The sequence below is a fragment of the Salmo salar genome, chromosome 05 (assembly GCF_965601325.2).
Source record: "Salmo salar chromosome 05, fSalSal1, whole genome shotgun sequence".
In the NCBI taxonomy this organism is placed as follows: Eukaryota; Metazoa; Chordata; class Actinopteri; order Salmoniformes; family Salmonidae; genus Salmo; species Salmo salar.
Genome location: NC_138295.1, coordinates 56,073,465 through 56,095,028, shown reverse-complemented (window position 1 = coordinate 56,095,028; position 21,564 = coordinate 56,073,465). Strand labels below are relative to the sequence as shown.

The following is a 21,564-nucleotide window of genomic DNA, read 5'->3' as shown; positions in this document are numbered from 1 at the left end:
CTGGGGATGTCACCATGCAGGCAGGCCAAAACTCCCTCCCGGCAAAAATGTATTTTCAAACAGCTCTTACACTAAAAGGGCATTATCATAATTTTAACAATTTCACAGTATTATTCTAACCTCAGTGTGGAAATATATATATATATATTATTATATATATATAAAAATAATACACCGGGAAATCAAGTTTTTGACTGCACTGGGCCTTTAAAGGAATGTGGCACACAAGATGACCACAGATAATGAATCCATGTCAATACATAAAGCATGTCCCTCCCAGATACTAGGGACCAGAAACTCACTAATGCTTTGACTTCAATGTTTATGTGTAACCATACATTAAATGTTACTCTGAATAAAAAATATGAGGATATATGAATCTAAAAGGACACATTCAATTGCTCAACCGAAAAAGAACACCAAGCCTGTAAATCTACATTGTGCCAGGCCCCACTAACACTTTGTGGGGGTGAAGTGATAAAATGTCAACTTGATTAATTTAGCTGAGAGCCTCCTCAACTGTGCATCACATGAATAAATGTGTCTGGTGTGTGCTGCAGTATCAGCCCTTCTATCCACACACAGTGAGCTTGCAGCTACAACATATTGCCTCAGTGTCAGTGAACATTGAGGGTCACTTAGACAACATGAACTTCTAATAGACAATGGTAGAGATATAAGCAATGAGGAGAGACCGATAATGACATGACATGCTAATGTCCATAATGTAAAAATACATCTCCCCTTTGCAGAGGGCTCAAGGCTACATGGTACACAATGCAATGTATAATTTCACCTGTAGTGTCACAATGGACTCAGTATGTCATTAAATGCATCACAATTAGCAAATGTTTAGGATGTATTCTAGCAGACAGTGACATATTAACCTATGAGAAACCTTAGCCAAATCTATCAATTTGTGGTTCAAAGGTTTCCCCTGTGATATTCTTTGCAATATCGAAAACACATGGATGAAATAATATGAAGGCAAAAAGCAAGAGGGGAGGTGAGACTGTAACAAGAACTAATTAAATTGAGCATCTAGAGCTAGCCTGAATGCCAGTCTGTTTTTGCTATCATGATTCATTGTCATGTTTGGCTTGGCAATAAACAATGTAGCTGGAAAGAGCACCAACAAATCTGGTACTTTTGCTTGAGTTGCTCAACCGTCATTTATAAAGACATCATTGATGGGAAGTGAAAGTGACATCCCCAGGTGGTTTTCATTGATGTATGTAAAGAGGGAATACAGTGTTTTGATTTAGTATTTATAAAGAACATGATAGACAACAGATACTGACTGTGGCCTACCTGTTAAAAGGAGCAGAGAAGGTACTCTCGTCACCCGTTTAGAAAACAATCGAGTACTCTCTTCAACCTCAATTTGAGTTAAACTGAAAACAGTCGTCATAACAGAAAAGGGGTGGATGACAACAATAAACGTGTAAAGATCTACATTATTGACCAAATTTACCACACATGTATGTTGAATAGATAAAATATGAAATATAATCGACATATCACAATTATGCTCTATATACGATACATTCATTATACGTGAATCATTTATTTTCCTAAATCTAAATTCCCCCTCTTTTTGTAGAATGGTACGGTCGTCCATTGTGACGTATTGGAAATTCAGTGGATAGGCACAGCAGTTGTCTCGTTTACTGTCTCGGTTTCGGCAAACCGTTGTTGCGAAGAGAGGGGAACGGAAAGAGAAAGTCGACTACAGCATTTTTAGAATATATTTATCTACTGTACATCTTCGTTGTCTATTTTGCTCAGGCACCATGGCGTGTGGAGCTACGTTAAAGCGCTCGATGGAGTTTGAGGCCCTACTCAGTCCTCAGTCTCCTAAGCGAAGAAGGTGCAATGCACTACCGGGGGCTCCAAACACCCCGTCCCCTCAAAGGTGCAACCTCCGTCCGCCAGTTGACTGCCCATCGCACTCGATGTCTCCCCCGACTATGGGAGGAGAACACAGGCTAACTCCAGGTAAGAAATGGTCGAAAGTTAGATTTAGCTGTATTTCAAGGGGATGACATGGGGGAGGGGGTTAGGGTGGAATGGAATGGGTGTTTCGCGAGAACGGGGGTTGGTGTATAAGAAGCTAATGTTAGCAACGTTAACTTAGCTGGTTAGGTTCCTACAGTAACTAGCCTAACATTTGCTCGGTAACTAAACGCAGTCAGATAGCTAACATACCGCTATAGCTGGCTAACTAGTTAGCCGTTGACTAATATTAGTTTATTTTAATTGCCTGGCATGTCAGCTAGCTACCTCCATTATCTATGACACAAAGCAAAAAAAATGCATGTTTAGGCGTCAGCTTGCGAAGATAGCTAACTTGGCTAGCTGCATAACAACCCTAACCCAGCTAGCTAACGTACATGCTTTCTTTGCATGGTCCACAATCCATGATTGGTCTCGTGACTAAATTAAAACATGCGAAGTTAGCAATGACCAGTTGAGTTTTCCTAGCTAGGTAGTTAGTGCTGTACATTTAACCCACTATATTCCATGAGCAGACTTATTTTGATATAGTAGAACGCTGCATTGAAACGTCCAAGGCTTCTTGTTTAGAAGTGTGGGAATAGTTATTAAAAAATATTTTATACCTTCTCTGTTTTCCCTGGGCTGAGAGGGCATTGTTCTAACGCTTTATTCTCGCACCCATCCTGCCCACCTGCTTGAAAATGTTATCTATCCCATGTGAGAGTTGAGCGAGTGTGGGGGACTGCAGGGGTGGCAAGATAATTACCTGGGTATCTCGACTGCAATCCAACAAAGCTCATTGAATGTGCCGTCACCGGAATAGAGGCGCGCTATTTGACAGCATCTAATCTTCACAGCTGTCTAAACCCTAATTAAAATCCTGCTCCCACTTGGCACAATTTGATCTCATTTCTTTGTTGAGATTTGTGTATAATATTTTAACTGGAGGATTACAATGCTGGGGGCTGATCATTCATTTTGAACCCCTTGTTCATTTCATGCAGATTATATATTTTTTTGTTTAGTGCACCACAGTAAATCATTTTAAACATTCAATCACTGCATCCTGCTGCAGTTGAATGGACGGGCACCTCCTGTCACACAAATCATTTCAATGACTCAAAAATCTAATAAGGGTGTAGGATGGACTGCCTCCTGGGCCAGAGTTTGTATGGACTGGGCACTCCAGGTCATTTTTGTTTTTGAGGCTATCCCACTCTTATCATTACCCAGGCCTGCGTCTTGATGTGAATGCCTCCGCTATTGAACTGGTTAACCCCCCTCCTGGTTTGTCTTTGTCTGGCCCATCTCTCTTTTTTTAAATTGACTGCTTTTCCTTCACCAAGGCAGTTGGTGGTCGCACCTTTTTACATATTTCCAGGGATGTAAACGTATTAACTGTTTTGATCCCTTTGGCATTATAGCCTGATGAAGACAGCTTGTCTGTTGAAATGTTGGTTATAAAGTCATGGCATCTGAGCTCCTAGTGTGCAGCTCTCCTTTTTTTCTTTTTCAATATGTTCTTTTTCAAGTGTTCTACTCTGCTAGCCAGCACCTCGCCTAAACAGATGTTTTTATTTCACCTCCAGATTGATCTCAAAATAGGTCGTGTCAAAATAGGTCAAAATAGGTCGTGTGTATATATATATATATGTATGTATGTATGTATGTATGTATGTATGTATGTATGTATGTATGTATGTGTGTGTGTGTGTGTGTGTGTGTGTGTGTGTGTGTGTATGTGTGTATGAATGTTGGGTTTGACCAAGTTTGCAGACTCGGCATATTACCCATTGCGCTATAAAAGAGGTATAAACAGATCTTCCCCCAGTGTGATCACTACCTTCTCTCAATGTCTGCGCACAGAATGCATCTCTAAGTGTCCTACAACTAGAATATCAGAGTTTAGAGTATGACGCCAGACATGTCATATCAGACTGAGTCTTTCATCCAATATCACGTGTGGCAGCTGTGAGCAGCCAGCCGCATCTCCTAACCAGCCATTAGTCTACTCGGCTGCTTTCCTCCGTCTGTTATTTAGCTGGGGTGTGCAGGCAGTGCTTTATTTTCTGTTACATTTGTTTAATTATTGGTGCGGCTCGCATCACATATCTTTTCATTTTGCCCTTAACAAGCAGGCCAGTCTGACTAGGCTTTGCTTCCACGCAGCCTCAGTGCCACTGCCATAGAGGAAAAGCGGACCACGGTGACCGTCATGCTTGTGCCTTTACGTCACTGAAAACCGCTCAAGTTATGCCCCATATTACCGAAGATACCTTATCCTGCGACAAACTGTCTTGTATTGTCATGTTACCTGGCTAGCTAGCTAACAACATTATACCATGGCTATACAGAAATTTGGGAGGCACAGGAAAAAGGGATAAATAGCATTCAATGTGTTGGATTGAGAAGAGATGTGAATATCAGGGACAGGTTTTTGTGCATCACACGTGCCGAATGTATAGAACTGGAACAGGTGTCCTAGAGGTGCGCTAACCCAATGGTATCATGATACTACTTAGTTTCGTGATGGCGGGGGCCGCAAACCCTGTGGTATCATGATATTTATTGGTATCGTGATACTTGGCCCGGTATCACATCATTAGTAAAATGTTGGTATTGTGACAACCCCACTCTGAAATCACCTTTTTGGGACCTCACCAGGTTACATCCCTGTATTTGTCCAAAATTCCTGTCTTCAGAATATTCTGTGACACTGAATTCCCATGGCCACCAGCTCCCAGCCTCCCACCTTCGGTCTGATTTTAGTATTGTTCATGGCGCCCATTGACCTTTGAAAGGGGTTAGCGCTGTCCTCGACTGTATCTAATTGAATGCCCGCAGAGTGAATACCTACCATTCCCCAAGCACTTTTGTTCTCTAACGATGTTACTCCAAAATGACAATGATATCAAAAAAGGTGAGCGGATATTAGGGAGTAGCTTTGAATTTGTCATCTGTCCTTGAGATATTTGTGCTTGGCCTGATCTGTGGGTTCTCACATAGGCTATGATAGTGGACGTGAAAGGGGAACTGTGTGACTGGCGACCCAGTTCTGGACAAAGCCAAACAAAGACAGTTGGCCTTGTCCTGTCTAGTCCATCGTACCAAACCAGATTGTGCAACTGACATGTAGACTAGTCCTAAGCCTGTTTTGTTTGGGCAAGGACTTGTTTCATAGCAAAAAAAAATATTCTCTCTTTTGTAAGGGGACATCTCTGTATCCAGGGTTTATCTGCCATTGAAATCATTGGGCGGGCCGCCTAAGTGTTTTTTTTCGGGAAGCCTATGTCCAAACAGGGTGTATTCATTTTCTGGATGGGGGAATAATGCTTTCTGTGTAAAATTAAACTGAAACCAGATATAAAGTATGTAGATATCTATCATCTTTTGAACAATCATTGAAATAAAGCTAGACAGTGAATTGAAAAATCCATAACAGTACATGTATTCATTGTATTGTGTTTGAGCAAAATAAACTGCATTAGCCATGGCAAAATGCAGGAAATTAGCTTTAAAAAGGCAATTCTCTCAGCTCCATAGCAGAATGTGTAAAATCACAGGAAATTTGCTTTAAATTGGAAAAATTTCTCAGCTCAATGGAGACATTTGTGCAATTACAAGAAATTTGCTTAAATGCAACAATGTCAAGAGGGGTCTCTAAAATATCTAATTCGGCTGTGCCAACGGACCCACCACATCCCCCCCCACCTAAGCCACTTTTTGATCCAGGAAAAACTTATCCATCACAAGCTAAGGCTGATGGCACTTTTGACCCAAAAAGCAGAAAATCTAGCAACGTCACAAGGGTGTTGGCAGGTTCACACGCATGCAGGTTTCAACAGCTGAAGAAGCTTGTGTAATGGCAGATGGAGGACGAGGTATCTTGTCTGCCTTCCTGTGTGCAATGGATTTGTCACGCGACTGGTTTACCCTTATCACACAATCGCCTTCTGAATTTTAGCCTCTTTCCCTTGATTAGCTGTGTTTTCTTTCACCACTTTAATGTTTTTTGTATGTACAGGCCAGCTATCCTCTGGCTTCATGCACACTGGCATTTTACTCAGTATCTGCCTCGCTTGCTGAATTCCATACTGCACAGCAGCTGCAGAGGGGAAAGGAATGTAAGATGTTTGTGTGTCTGCAGACATTGGGCCCAGATACCAGATATTATGCTCACCTTTACCCTGCGAGAGGCCACACTGTAGCTCTTTGCAAGCTAGCTTCTCCGCTGTGGGTTTTCCACTGAAGGCAGTTTCTGTTCAGTCTTCCCCCCCCCCCCCCCCCCGAGCCAATCAGGTTTCCTTTGTTGTAGATCCCAGGGCACATGGACAGGTTCTCCTCCCCCTTCAGCTCACTTGATTGGAATAATTAACTGATCTACGAGACTTTAATGAGGACCAGTCAACCTTTTTCATTCAGGATGCAATGTTGAGTATTAAAACTGTCACCTGTGATAAAGTGAAGGGTGCTATGGTAGAAGGCATCCAAAGGTTTACGTTTAGTGGCTGCTGCTGCAATCTGTTGTCACCATAGTCAAGAACTGGCAGGGAAGTTGACTGTACAATCTGCTTTCTATTTAGGGAGAGCCAAGATCTATTAAAGGAAAAAAAGACCACTTTAAATCTTGGAATTTTTAACTAGCTCATCCATGTTTTTTAAACATTTTAGTCTTTGTCCATCCAAATGTCCAGATATTTATATGCGGGAAGCTGATCGATGGGAGAACCATCTAATGAATAAATATGTAGTTCATCTGAAATGTTTTTGCAAGAATTAGATAACAGCATGTTTAGTCTTGCCTGCATTACATATGACAGTATTCATGCTGCACAGATACCCTGTGATTTTAGTTAGGGATGTGACATGAGAGATGTTAACTGATTTTTAAAATGCATTTTAAACATTTTTCTTTTAAAATTCCACACAAATTCACAATGTAGCTGCTAGCAACGGTTTGGGTCTCATGGGGCATTTCCTTCTCATTTAACTTTTCAAAATATTGCCTGCCATACAGTACTTCGCTGCTGTCACTTGCCTTTCTCTGCCATTTTTACAAAGTTATTGACTATGATGTAGGGATGGAGAGTGAATTCGTTGAGTCTTTCCACGTCGACTCCCATTTCTTAGCTCAATTTTTTTTTTTATTGAACACACAACAATGGTGTATAGGTACTTTGTAGAGAAGACAAATGATGAAATTCTTACACAAACATAAAAGACCTAGAGTTATCCTCTCTGGGCTAGGTGGGACGCTTGCGTCCCACCTACTCAACAGCCAGTGGAATCCTGTGGCGCGATATTCAAATACCTTAGAAATGCTATTACTTCAATTTCTCAAACATATGACTATTTTACACCATTTTAAAGACAAGACTCTCGTTAATCTAACCACACTGTCCGATTTCAAAAAGGCTTTACAACGAAAGCAAAACATTAGCTTATGTCAGCAGAGTACCCAGCCAGAAATAATCAGACACCCATTTTTCAAGCTAGCATATAATGTCACAAAAACCAAAACCGCAGCTAAATGCAGCACTAACCTTTGATCTTCATCAGATGACACTCCTAGGACATTATGTTATACAATACATGCATGTTTTGTTCAATCAAGTTCATATTTATATCAAAAACCAGCTTTTTACATTAGCATGTGACTAGCATGTGACTAGCATTCCCACCGAACACTTCCGGTGAATTTACTAAATTACTCACGATAAACGTTCACAAAAAAACATAATTATTTTAAGAATTATAGATACAGAACTCCTTTATGCAATCGCTATGTCTGATTTTAAAATAGCTTTTCGGTGAAAGCACATTTTGCAATATTCTGAGTAGATATCCCGGCCATCACAGGCTAGCTATTTTGACACCCACCGAGTTTGGTACTCACCAAACTCAGATTTACTATAAGAAAAATTGGATTACCTTTGCTGTTCTTCGTCAGAATGCACTCCCAGGACTTCTACTTCAATAACAAATGTTGGTTTGGTTCCAAATAATCCATAGTTGTATCCAAATAGCGGCGTTTTGTTCGTGCGTTCAAGACACTATCCGAAGGATGACGCGCCCGGCGCGTTTTGTGACACAAAATTTCTAAATATTCCATTTACCGTACTTCGAAGCATGTCAAACGCTGTTTAAAATCAATTTTTATGCGATTTTTCTCGTAAAAAAGCGATTAAATTCCGACCGGGAAACCCTGTTTTCGTTCAAAGACGAAAAAATAAAAACTTGGTGTCGGCTCGTGCACGCGCCCCCAGTCTCATTGTTCTCAGATCGACCACTATCCAAATGCGCTACTGTTTTTCGGCCATGGCCTGCAAAGTCACCATTCAACTTTCTGGCGCCTTCTGAGAGCCTATGGGAGCGTTAGAAAATGTCACGTTATGCCAGAGATCCCCTGTTTTGGATAGAGATGATCAAGAAGGCCAAGAAATAGTCAGAGCGCTTCCTGTTTGGAATCTTCTCAGGTTTTGGCCTGCCAAATGAGTTCTGTTATACTCGCAGACACCATTCAAACAGTTTTAGAAACTTTAGGGTGTTTTCTATCCAAATCAAACAATTATATGCATATTCTAGTTACTGGGCAGGAGTAGTAACCAGATTAAATTGGGTACGTTTTTTTTATCCGGCCGTGCAAATACTGCCCCCTATCCCCAACAGGTTAATCTGTGTAGTATTTCTGAGACTCCCAGGATGATCAGCAGTAGATCTGGTCAATTAGTCTCCAGAACTTCAGAGAATCCCCAAAAATTCCACACCAATAATCATGCAGGTTAGAGCATAGCGCAAAGCAGTGGAGTAGTGTACCTTGCGCAGCATGACATTTATCATGCACCCCCCCTACATCCTATGCACCTTCATTTTTGGAGGAGTGTAATCTGTGTAAGATCTTGAATATCTGGGGTTAATTTACGTGTGATTATGCTCCCAAGATATCTTCCCAGTCTGGTACAGAAATGTCAGTGCCTAGCTCTTCCTCAAATGTTGCCTTAATGGTATCTGTAGAGGGTGCGCTAACAGTTTGAAAGCGTCATATAGACGAGATATCAATTTGCCTGAAGTGGGACAAATTGATGCAACTGTCAAACATGGAAGGTTTAGCCTTTCCAGATGTAGGAAGATGTACTAGAACTTGGTCTCTAATCTGTAGGTATGTGAATAAATTACTTCTGGGAAGATTATAGGTTTCCCTCAGCAAATGAAAGGAGGCAAAGGTCCCTTCTATATATAGATCCCTTATGGTATTGATCCCTAGCTCTCCCCATCGCTTAAGTTGTTATCAAGGTTAGAGGGGGCAAAGAAGGGATTCCTCGCTATAGGTAGCAGACCCATATCATTCCTAAGGCAGGCCTGGGCAATTATTTTCCATGGAGGGCCACAAACCTATATTACAGGATAATACATGTGTAAGACTGACAGATATATCTATATATCTAATTTTCTTTGAAACTCATTTTCGTGCAATTTCTAGCTAGCTACTATTTGTATCTGTGACGTGTCAGTCAGTCTGTCCTCATGCAGTAAATTATATGTGCCTTCAAAATAAATGTCCCACAAGCGGTGGGAGTTAAATCATTACACAAAGGTGAGTATTCATTGGACTTTTTAATTTAAATAACAAATACATTTTTAAAAACTGTACTATCGCAAATTCTTTGCTCTGAGCATGATTCTGCGGGCAGTATTGAACCAGGTTGTGGGCCACATACGGCCTTAATTTGCTTCCAGATATGGACTGTGCTATGAATAATATGATTATTACTATAAATTGACATCTCCAAATTGATGGAACATGATCACACCGCCAATAAAGACGATTGCCACCCCTTCTAGCTCCATACCAAGCGAGCAGCCAAAACGTAACAGCACGGAGGTTAGCGGCCCAATAGTAAAATATACAATTTGGGAGAGCCAATCCTCCCTTCTTGGACCTACAAAGGTTTTTCTTTTTTACCTATCCTGTTTTATTTATTTATTTATGTATGTATGTATGTATGTATGTATGTATGTATGTATGTATGTATTTATATTATATATATATATATATATATATATATATATATATATATATATATATATATATATTTATTTATTTATTTATTTTATATATATTTATTTATTTTATATATAGTTGGAGTGTAGTTATTTATGAAATGACTTAGATATCAATACTGGGATGTTCTGGATTAGGTAAAGCATTTGCTGGAGGAAGACCATCTTGAGGGCATTCATTCTTATGAGCAGGGAAGTTGGGAGAGTTCTCTAAAATGTGTATGTTTGCCTTGAGTTTTTGCATCGGGGGGGGGAAATTCTCTTTTAAATGGTGTGTTTGGTAACTACAATTCCTAGATAGGAAATATTTTCAGCGCACAACCCTGCCTTTTTCTTCTATAAAGGTTCAATCGTGGCGACTGATTGGTTAGTGAGTATTCTTGTACATGGGGTACGTCTATAGATGCTGGATCCATTTTATGAACCCGTCTCCATTACATTTCTGTAGGACCATTCAACTTAGTCTAAGGCTTTGTCAGCGCCGAGATTTAACGGCAAGGTCAACGTTGGGTAACCTGAGAAATACATCATGTTGAAGAGGTGTCTGAGATTGAAGAATGAGTTTCTGTTGGGGATAATGCCGGTCTGGTCCGACTGGACCAATTTGCCATGTTAGCCAGAGTTTTTTGCAAAGATCTTCTGGTCTGTATTGGACTGTATGACCCTACTTCCAGATCTTTACCCTTCATGTATAACTGTAATAGCTGCCTCATTCAAAGTAGGTGGGAGAGCTCCATCCTCATTGGCCTGAACAATCAGTTTGTGCAGGTAGGGAGAGAATGTTGTTGAATGTTTTATAGAATTCACCAGGGAATCCATCTGGGCCCAGGGTCTTGTCGCTCGTTAGAGATTTAATTGTTTCTCAGATTTCCTTATTCTGGAAGTTAGAATCTTCCTGGTTCAGGGCAGGGAGATTAGTCTTCCAAAAAGTTGTGCATGATTAAAGGGTTATTAATATCTGCTTTAGGTGGGCATCTGTCATTGATGTCCTTGGGAGAAGAGTGTAATTCCCTAGTTACACATTTAACTTTGAATCATTGAAATACAGAATGACAAAGTTGTCTGGCCAGTAAACTTGTATGATTTGTCACCAAACTCAAAATATTTTTGTGTTGTATAGAGGAAAGATCAAACCATTTTATATGAGAACCAGATTTGTATATTCAAATTCTAAAGCGTATAATTTTATTTTTGTTTCTCCATAGATGGATGACTATTCTCCCCGTCCAGTAAGTCGACTCCCATTTCTGAGTATCAAGATTTGGAATCGACTCCAAAGATTCAGTGTTTTTGGAATGGAAGGGACTGATTTTAGTTGGCGTACTTCGGAGAACACAAACACTCAACTCTTTCCTATCGAGGGACACTGTATAGGCAGGTCGGCCACTAGGCAGCCAGTCAGAACCGTGCACTAGACCCGTCTATTGGCACTCAAAAGCTGCATCTCGCATTGAACCGCTATATCTTGCATTTCTTGGCTCGCAACTTCAGTAAAGTAGGGCCTATCATCAATGAATAGGCTAGATTATTCTACAGACTGAACACGTTCACATCCCTACTTGTAATACATGTGCTGTATTGTCGTGACAGATGGCATCAGCTCAGATGTCTTCAGTGGGTAACGGAGTTGGGATTTGTTGGATTTGGATCTACGTGCAGAATTTCTTAAGATTTCCTTCCAGGTTCTTACCTTAATGGGCAATAAATTAATCTGGTTTGTGTTTGAAGAATACTGCAACCTGACCTACTTTTGTGTTACTGTTCAACACAGCGTTAGCCTAGTACTTCTCGCCAGAATTTTCCTTCAATTCCTTATACCCTAACTTAAGTTAGTAAGCCCTGTGGCCAGTTGCCACCCATAGTCATGCTATAGTAGCAACCAATGATGTCTATACTTTAAGTCTTTGCTACATCAACTTGGCCTGACCCACAATACAGCCTTCTTCCTGGCGGCTTTGGAGTCCGTAAGTCCCCCCACTATACTTCAGCAATGGAGGGTGAAATGAGTCAGACGGCCCGTTTTTCTCTTCCCCGCCACCCGTCGTCCCCACGTACAATTTATCTGGCCAATCTCTTGCCTTGTACACTGTTTTTGTTTGTTTTCTCCCTAAGCTTTTTAGCTGAGGCTTTTCCCTCTCGCAGGAAGTCTCTGTGATTGATTACTTTGGCCTGGCTGTGGCAGGGTCATTGTTGCTAGGCAACACCCCAAGATTGGTATTCTGGTGGTTGGCAGTGCTGGCCTGGCTGGCAGTGACTGGCAGTAGGAGAGGGATTTCACTTGTCACTCAAAAGGTTACCCTGGAGTTCTGAGATCATTCAGCACAGCACACCCCACCCAAGTGCAGATATACCCTGATTCGGAAAAGGATGTCTCTTGTCAACTTAATGCGTTTGATCAAATCAGGGGTGAAAGTAAAACGGTCCAGTATGGCGTCCCAGCCAAATAAATAGTGGTGGTACGCCATACTGGTAAAACATCAGCATATCACAATAATTGAAACAAAATGTAATGAAAACTAGGCTATTACACCCTTGTCATTAGCATGAAAAATGAGCAAATGGACTTGAAAATGGGTGGTATAGCTTTTCCTCCAAAATGCAATATGGTTCGATGCGAACACTGACATTTTGCCAAGGCAGAGATGAATGGCCGATGCGCGCGGCAGCACTGAATGCATGAATTCTGGCCTAATGACAATCGGCAAAATGTCATTGCACTTGGTGGTGTATTGTGTAACAGATGTCTATTTCCATTCAACAGTGTTTGGATGCTGGAAATATGTTGCAAGTAGATGAATGTGTGTGGGCTGCACATTTTGGGGAATATTCAAAGGTGGAAACTTTCCATGGGAATTAACTGGAATATATGGGAATTAATGAAAATAAATGCAAATTATTACCATTTTAAATGTGATTTTTGCATTTACCATATATGGAGACATAATTGCAAATTATTAAATCCTTCCAATAGGGGGGAAAAAATTTACTATTTAGTTACGAATTTAACTTTTAAATGAGTTGACTCTTCACATGGGATGATTTCACTGAACAACAAAAGAAAGGGAATATTGAATGATCAGCGCATCTCCCCAAACCTTTTTCAACGTACATCTGTGAAATGATAGTCTAGAAACAAAAGCTTTAGTTGTCTTCCTCTCAGGCTTCCACGTCTTCTCCCTGGACCTCAATGTCCACCTCTTGGACATCAGACTCTGAGGCCTCATCTTCACCCTCACTTTCCAACCTTGTTGAGGATGGCTTGTTGTCAGGCTCAAAAAGCCTCAAATTTGCCCAGATGGCCACCAATTTTTCAACCCTTGTATTGGTCAGCCTGTTGAGTGCTTTGGTGTGTGTGTCCAAACAAGGACCAGTTGCGCTCTGAGGCGGCTGATGTTGGTGGGATTTGGAGGATGATAATGGCAACCGGGGAAAGCGCCTCAGATCCACAAAGTTGATGAGATATGTTGGCACGACGGCCATATTGCATCTTCATCCCAAAACCCTTGCTTGGAAGTGTATTTCGCCAGACTGCCAAGAACCTTGCCCTTATCCAGGTCAAGGTGGCGTGACACGGTAGTGATGACACCATAGGCTTTGTTGATCTCTGCACCAGACAGGATGCTCTTGCCAGCATACTTGGTGTCCAACATGTACGCTGTGGCGTGTATGGCCTTCAGGCAGAAGTCTTCACGCTTTTGATGTATTTCAGAACTGCAGTTTCCTCTGCTTAGAGCAACAGCGAAGGCAGTATGAATTTCTTCTCTTACATCTGCAAGCAGAGTCTGAACATCAGAAAGGATGGCATTGTCTCCCTCAATCCGTGCAATGGCTACTGCTATAGGTTTCAGGCTGCTTACCACTCTCTCCCAAAATACATCATCCAGGAGGATCCTCTTGGTGGGGCTGTCTATATCAGCAGACTGATGTGGCCATTTCTTGGAGAGACTCCTTCCCCTCCAGGAGACTGTCAAACATGATGACAACACCACCCCAATGGGTGTTGCTGAGCAGCTTCAATGTGGTGCTGTTATTCTTCTCACTTTGCTTGGTGAGGTAGATTGCTGCTGTAACTTGATGACCCTTCACATACCTAACCCTTTCCTTGGCTCTCTTGTAGAGTGTATTCATTGTTTTTAGTGCCATGATGTCCTTGAGGAGCAGATTCAATGCACGAGCTGCACAGCCAATGGCTGTGATGTGAGGGTAGACCAAGCAGCCTTCATGTTCGCAGCAGTCTGTCACCAGTGCAAATACCTTCTGTGGTCCAAGGTCATTGACTGCCTTCAGCTCATCTGTAATGTAGAGACCGGTGTGTCTGTCCCTTGTGTCTGTGCTCTTGTAGAATACTGGTTGAGGGGTGGAGATGTAGTTAATTATTCGTTGCCTACGAACATTCGACCACCCATCAGATTGCAATACAGTCTGCTTTCGCTGATTTACTTGACCTTCACTTAACCTTCACTTAAACTCTGAACTCTGCATCCAGCAAATTAATAGATAAAGCATGTCTGGTTGGAGGGGTGTATGCTGAGCGCAGAACATTCAGAAATATCTTCCAATACACATTGCCTGTGAGCATCAGAGGTGAACCAGTTGCATACACAGCTCGAGCAAGACATTCATCAGCCTTTCTCTGACTACGTTCCTCCATTGAGTCAAAAACCTGATTCCAGGAGGACCATGAGCTGTTGCTATCAATAAGGTGTCTGATTAATACTTTTCTACTCGCATAGAAGTAGAGGGACTTTTGTCAGAGGTTGCTTGTTGTGAGCGCTGAGGGAACTTTATGCACTTGGCCAGATGATTCTGCATCATTGTTGCATTCTTCACATGATTTGGCACAGTATTTGCAAATGTACACAGCTTTTCCTTCATTAGCTAAAGTGAAATGTCTCCACCCATCAGATAGTGCTCGTGGCATTTTCCTGTAAAGATTAGAAAAAGATGCGTAAAATAAATAATACAATTCCATGTACAAATAGATAAACAGTTAGATTAAACACCTCCTTTGTAAGATAAATGTTTTAAAATGTAACATGTATGGAAACAAGTGAATTAACACTCCTCAGTTAACAGGCTAAAACCCACATGGTAGCAAAAACTAACTAGCAAAAGTTGTTAACAAGTTAGAAATTATTTAAGCACTTTGCTCTAGGCTACGATTTACTATTTAACAAAAAAATTATGTCACAAAATAGATTCATCCACCCAGTATTGTAATCAAAACTTACCAGAAAGCATGTAGTCCTTTGCTCAGACAGTATAGTAGTGTGGGCTCAATAACATCTCATTAGTGTGCAAGATCTTGAGAATCAGCTGCACATGTGATTAAAGAATGTACTGTGCATGTGGAGGGTTGCAATTCCATTGAATTGGGGATAGTTTAACCAAAATATGCCACAAGAGCTAGAATTGCCTTGTGTATCCCACAAAAAAAGGTTCACTGTTATAGGCTAACTTTTTTTGATGAATTTAATCAAACTTCCCGGGCCTAACTTCCCATGGAAAATTTCAGGAAATTTACCGGAAAGTTTATGACCCTTTGCAACCCTTAGCTTAGTAAAGGAGCCCTTTTTTTAAGTGGTTTGTTTGACAATCAGATGCAAATATCATGACTTGTTTATGCTACATTAAAAGGTAATGTATTTCAAAAGTTAAATGACAAATCTTTACGACGAGGCCCACAGAGATCCGATTTAGAATGACATAGAATCCCTATTAATTCAATGATTTAATTTCATGCACACATAGGAGGTCCCGTACCGGGAAGAAATGAAATCTACTTTCACCCCCGTTTCAAAATGTAGCCTACAGGAATTGAGATGCTGGTGACTTTTGCTGTCATGGCACCAACATAAAGAACCAAACCTTTTGAACTTCATTTTAAGGAGTGATTTATGACTTGGGCTTAAGCCTCATTGTAGGTAAGCTATTTAGATAAACCAACGTGATGCTCAAGCTAATAGATCATTGCACCATTCTATTTGGGGTAGCATTGGCAGACAATCTCACACAGTGGCCTTTCAACTAGTCAGTTCATGCAGCATCGTGAAACATTTGAGTCACGCCTCCAAACTCAACTGTTCAAAGGGGAAGCCCCTTTCATATACTCCTGTCTCTGGGGTAAGTACAGCTTTTATTAAGTTATCGTTTAGCAGTGGCTAAATAAACACAGCCTGTCAGATTAGCGCTGCATTGTTAACACAGGAAGGCTTCAGGTCAACTCCCTTGCTGCTCCTGTCCTGCTCTTCTTGCGGTGGTGTACTCTGCAAATTTGAAGCCTTCAGCTTGATAATACATGGCCGGCCAGTCAGTCACATGGCTAGCTACCTCCCTCTCAAAATGGCATCTGAGAAAGGCTAGTTTACAGTTTGTCTTGCCTAGATTCCACTCTCTCCTTGCCTCAAAGCGCATTGGACGCAAATATTCAATATGTCCCTCCCCTCAGACCACTGCTTACAATGCATTTTCAGGAGGTGAGGAAATATGAATTGAGAGTGCCATATTGGCTTGCTTCCCCCTCAGAACAGCTCACAGAGACATGCATGTTTGCTCTTACCTTGATATGGCTGCTGCTCTCTCAACCCAAGATAAATGAGGCAGGCCTCCCTAGATAGGCCCTTCGCCCTTTGAGAGGGAATAAGGATGTTAAGTCACTCTCTCACTCTGGTTATCAACACTGGTCAGGGGAACGGCATAGCCTAAACATGTTTTTTTCTTGTTTTCGTTCCCAATACATCTTTGAACTTTACACCCAATCTGTGAAATTTCAGTTTAGCACCAGGTTGATGGGTTTAGTTTTGTCTTTGTATGTTGGCTAATGTTCTTATTGAACACAGCCTAGTCAAAACCCTTGCAAGTGATGTGCCAGATCTTAGTGGATCTGATTTGAAAAGGTTTCCAGTGGGATATGGACTCTTGCCAAGAAAAGTCTTCACCGATTAGGGGCTACCTACTTCCTCCATGGTTGCTTGCTGAATACTGGAATTGGCCCTGAAATTAAGTCAAAAGGCTTTAGTTGCAGTCCCACTGCTTAGGCTAAAAAGAGTGGGTACCACCACTGCCTGAGTACATATATGGCCTAGCTCTGTCCACAGATCTCTAGGCTCGTCCCTAGGCTTAGCGGCGTTGCCAACAACCGGATGCATCCGGTTTTCAGGGCTAATGCTAATTCAACCTAGCTATCTTTTCTGCTGAAAACCGGATGTGTGAACTCCGCTGTGGTGTTTTTCCTTTACGCCTGCTACGTTAGATTACTAATCCCAAATGGCGCACTAATCCCTTCATAGCGTAGTGCCCTACATGGAGAATAGGGTGCCATAGGGACGCAGCCTGGCTGAGGCCCAGCTCTGCAGTGACCAAAGACCTTGGAGGATGAAGCCCAACCCAGTTTCTCTGGAAAGGAGGCTGTAGCATGGCAGGCCGGTGCCCTGTTTCATGCGCCTTCCCGCCCTCTGTATTGCTTTAGCACCACTGCCAAGTAGACCTGTGCGTCAAATATTAGATTAGTTTTCTTTCTGTGTTATTGCCGGACATGTTGGTACAAGACAAGCTGTCTACTATTTTTGTCTTGGCTTATTTTGCCTCTCAGACATGAAGACCTGTTAAGCTGACTGTTTTCTAGTCAGCTATGGATTTGTCACAACTCCTGAAAGATTTGAAGGAAGAAGTGAAACTCACTCCTTTGCCCCTTCTTGCCAGTCACTGGATCTCAGGGGTGGATTATTTTTTAGGAAGTGTATGTGTGTGCACACAAGTGTGCTGTGGGGGTTGACACAGCTGGTGTGTTTGTCGCTGATGTTAGTCTCGCCCAGCTTTAAAGCACTCCTTCCTGTTAGTGCGTTTTGTTTTGAAAACCACATCAGCTGAACATTGCAGCACACAGGATGTGTGCATAGCTGTGGGCCTTCATTTAGGCTTGTGGGAAAACATTCTGCTCTCATTGAACACTAGGCCTATAGCATGATTGTAGCTTGTAGTGATCAACAACATGCAATTTTGGAACACATTGACATTCTCAGAAGCTGAATGTTCTTAGCTATCTGACATGGCTGGGTTGCTATGATCAAAGACCATCTAAAAATAAACCGGTCACCTTTTTATGTTTGGACTTTCAAGGCAGGCTGGCTTGTCTTCTAAAATCAACTATACGGGCACCATTTTCATATTGGTGCTCCTGGCATTATTTGTCCTCTGAGTGCTGGTTGTTCCCGGCCCTGTTTAAGACCGTGTCCCCTGTGTTCTGTCCCCTCTACAGAGCAGATCTTCCAGAACATCCGTCAGGAGTACAGCCGCTACCAGAGGCGACGGCAGCTGGAGGGGGCCTTCAACCAGAGTGAGGCTGCCTGTAGCTCCACCGATGCCCCCAGTTCCTCCCTCACCGCCCCCAGCTCCCCGCCAGGTGAGACCCTGCGAGAGAGAGGGACACGTGTACGTACACACGGGGGGGGGGGGGGGGGGGGCAACAACTGACCAAACCCCATCACCACTCACATGGTGTTCAGTGTGAGCACGCAGCTGTAATACAAACCCCAAACATTTCAGCCACAGACGTTACATAATGATGCTTGGAGTCGGTATATGTTTTTATAGATCCCATTGGCTCAAGTATAGCTAGTCAGTGCCCTCTTCTTTTTGATGTCTCCAAACACATAGGCAATTACTTAATTTTGTTTTTTTATTATCCTTTAACTAGGTAAGTCGGTTAAGAACAAATTCTTATTTACGATGACTGCCTACCCCGGGAAAACCTTCCCCTAACTTGAACGACGCTGGGCCAATTGTGCACCGGTCTATGGGACTCCCGATCATGGCCAGTTGTGATAGAGCCCGGAATCGAACCAGGCTCTGTAGTGACTCCTCCTTAGATCGCTGCGTCACTCGGGAGACCATTGACTTGAATGTGAATATCTGTCACTGTTCTAGTAATTATAGTTTTCTCTCCTAGTTCGGAGACTATTGCCTGGAATTGAGCTTTTGAAAGCTTTGGTCAGAAATTCGGAATGGGTCAAAGTACACTTAAAAGCCCAGGGCATGAATCATTCAGCCTTCCCCTGGATCCAGCTCCAAGCTCAGGAGACTTTGGCAACGGGGCCTCGTTAGTGCCATGTGACCCTCTAGGCCACTGGTTCCCAACCTTTTTTGAACCGTGGCACACCTTGATGGGATATTAAATTCTGCGGCACACCTAAAATGTCCATATTCATTTATTTAGTGGTAATGACCTCCCATCTGATTCATTCTGTAAACCATCTATTTTCTGTGACAAATGTTTTTAATGTTAAATAGGGTTTATTTGAAATATTTTCATAGTTTTGATAGTTCCTTACTCATGATGGTTAAGTTGTTTGTACCCCTTAGGAGCGTCCCAAGAATCTGCGCAAGAAATAAGAGAATTAAGCTCTGGTATGTTTTTTTTTATTTTTTACTATGTTTTTTGGGGGGGTACAGTCAAGCTGTTTTCTACATTGTGTCCGTGGTTGCAACTTCACAAAGTCATGTTCCGTTTGTTTCTATAGCAGAGGCTCTGGTATAGCTAACCCAGAGCCATGTATATAAAAATAAAAGCCTAATCAGACTTGCCTGAGCTAATGGTTTTCACAGACTAAGTAAAATGATACAAATTCCTTTGCTGGTGACGCGTGCCCCTCAAGTGATACAAATGTAACAGCCTGAGCACACTAGACTTAACAAAATACAGATGCAACCATGTGCCATTTTCATGTTTGAGACCAGCCACCTGGAAAGCTGATGAAACTGGGGAGTATTTCTGTCTAATAAAGCCCTATTGTGGGTAGAAACTCAATCTGATTGGCAGGTCCTGGCTCCCCAGTGGGTGGGCCTATGCTCACCCATGGCTGAACACATGAGTTCATGGCACGCAGCACACCGGTTGGGAACCACTGCTCTAGGCTGCTGCTGAGTCGAAGGCGACAAACAGCAAGCAAGAAATTGTTGCGCATACATCTATTCCTAGAGAGGACATTGCCCAGGCCAGAGTTTACAATGTCAGCTTATTTAAAATCTCACTGTGTCCCAGGTGCCTCGAGGAAGGACCAGCCGTCGTTCACACTGAGGCAGGTGAGCTACCTGTGCGAGCGCTTGCTCAAAGACCATGAGGAGAAGATCCGGGAGGAGTATGAACAGATCCTCAACACAAAACTTGCAGGTACAGATGGCACATTGCATATCACCATCCTTAAACCTCAGTCAAAAGCGCTTTTCACATTACTGAGCCAAACCGCGGCAAAACGAGCTGAGCTAGCATGGTTACGCATCAACTGTAGATGCTGGAACCATGCCAAAAATGTCAGCTAGCACAGTGGTTCGGGTCAGCACGATAGTGTGAAAATGGCTTTAGTTTGTTCCTTCTGTCTTATGAAAAATCTTAAATGTTATGGCACCCTGTGTGCAATAGTCTGGTACTTGAATCTGCACCTCCACAATTTTGTACTAATCCAACAGCCATTTTGATCCTCTGTTACAGAACAATACGAATCTTTTGTGAAATTCACACAAGATCAGATCATGCGAAGATACGGCGCAAGGCCTGCTAGTTGTAAGTATCAGAGTTTCAGTCTTCACATTCTACCCGTACACAATTTTGCTTCTGAAGAGTAAACAAAGCAATCCCTACAGCCACATAAAGTACATTTTTCTCTGTTCAGAATTCTAATGCATTATCTTGTCATCTCATTTGTCTTCATGCTGTTTTCATCCATTATTCAATCCCTCTGTTTCAGATGTCTCTTGAATTCCCCATCGATGAGGTACCAGCTTTTCTCACAAGATGGCTGCTCTTCTACTGCCCCTTCCTCCACTAGATTTGTGATTTTTATTTCTTTTTTTCATGCTTTTTGGGTGCAATGGTTTATCCATTTTTATTTTTTATTTTTTTTAATCCAAAACTGGCTGCTGGCCAAAACGCTAATGAATCGGAAGAAAATGATTTGAGATGCTATTGCTCTGGATTTTTGACTAAAGCAGATCTGTCGTTCTCCCCAGTGCTGTAGTGGCTTTTCTGATCCTTCTGTATTATAACCTGCCAGCACTGCAGAAGCTGTATTACTAAAGCCCCCTGGCCTCTCATCCACCCAGTTTCTTTTTCTTTTCCAACTCTTTACCTGAGGATGTGGAATTCTTTTGAAAATAAAATTTCTGTGATTTAAAATGGTTTCCCTCAATTTCTTTTTTGTTATGCATTGTTGAACAAACTGTTTTGGTCTTTTTTAAATTATAAAGTAAATAAATGACAAAGTTAGTCTTTTGTCAAAGGAAGGTTTATTTGTGCATGTGCTTTAAGGTTGCATAATCAATTGAAGACCATTACAGTGCATTCGGAAAGATTTCAGACCCCTTCACTTTTTCCACATTTTGTTACAACACAGCCTTATTCTAAAATTGGTTAAATACATCCACTTTTTTTTACATATTTATTAAAGATAAACAGACCTTATTTATATAAGTATTCAGACCTTTTGCTATGAGAATTGATATTGAGCTCAG

The 21,564-nt window shown here is 41.8% G+C and overlaps 1 protein-coding gene across 2 annotated transcripts; it reads left to right on the top strand.

The window, feature by feature from the left end:
• Positions 1–1,641: 1,641 nt before the first annotated feature.
• ca108 (CA108 protein) lies at positions 1,642–21,229 on the top strand. 2 transcript variants are annotated; one of them, NM_001140609.2, is made up of 6 exons: positions 1,700–1,998; positions 18,317–18,460; positions 19,420–19,464; positions 20,099–20,227; positions 20,546–20,617; positions 20,802–21,190. In NM_001140609.2, the coding sequence occupies exons 1-6, from the start codon at positions 1,794–1,796 to the stop codon at positions 20,810–20,812; spliced, it is 606 nt and encodes a 201-aa protein (NP_001134081.1). In that variant the 5' UTR covers positions 1,700–1,793; the 3' UTR covers positions 20,813–21,190. The 2 variants fall into 2 exon arrangements, with proteins under 2 accessions (XP_014055649.1, NP_001134081.1); XM_014200174.3 differs by lacking the exon at positions 19,420–19,464 and having other exon boundaries at positions 1,642–1,998; positions 20,802–21,229.
• Positions 21,230–21,564: the final 335 nt, after the last annotated feature.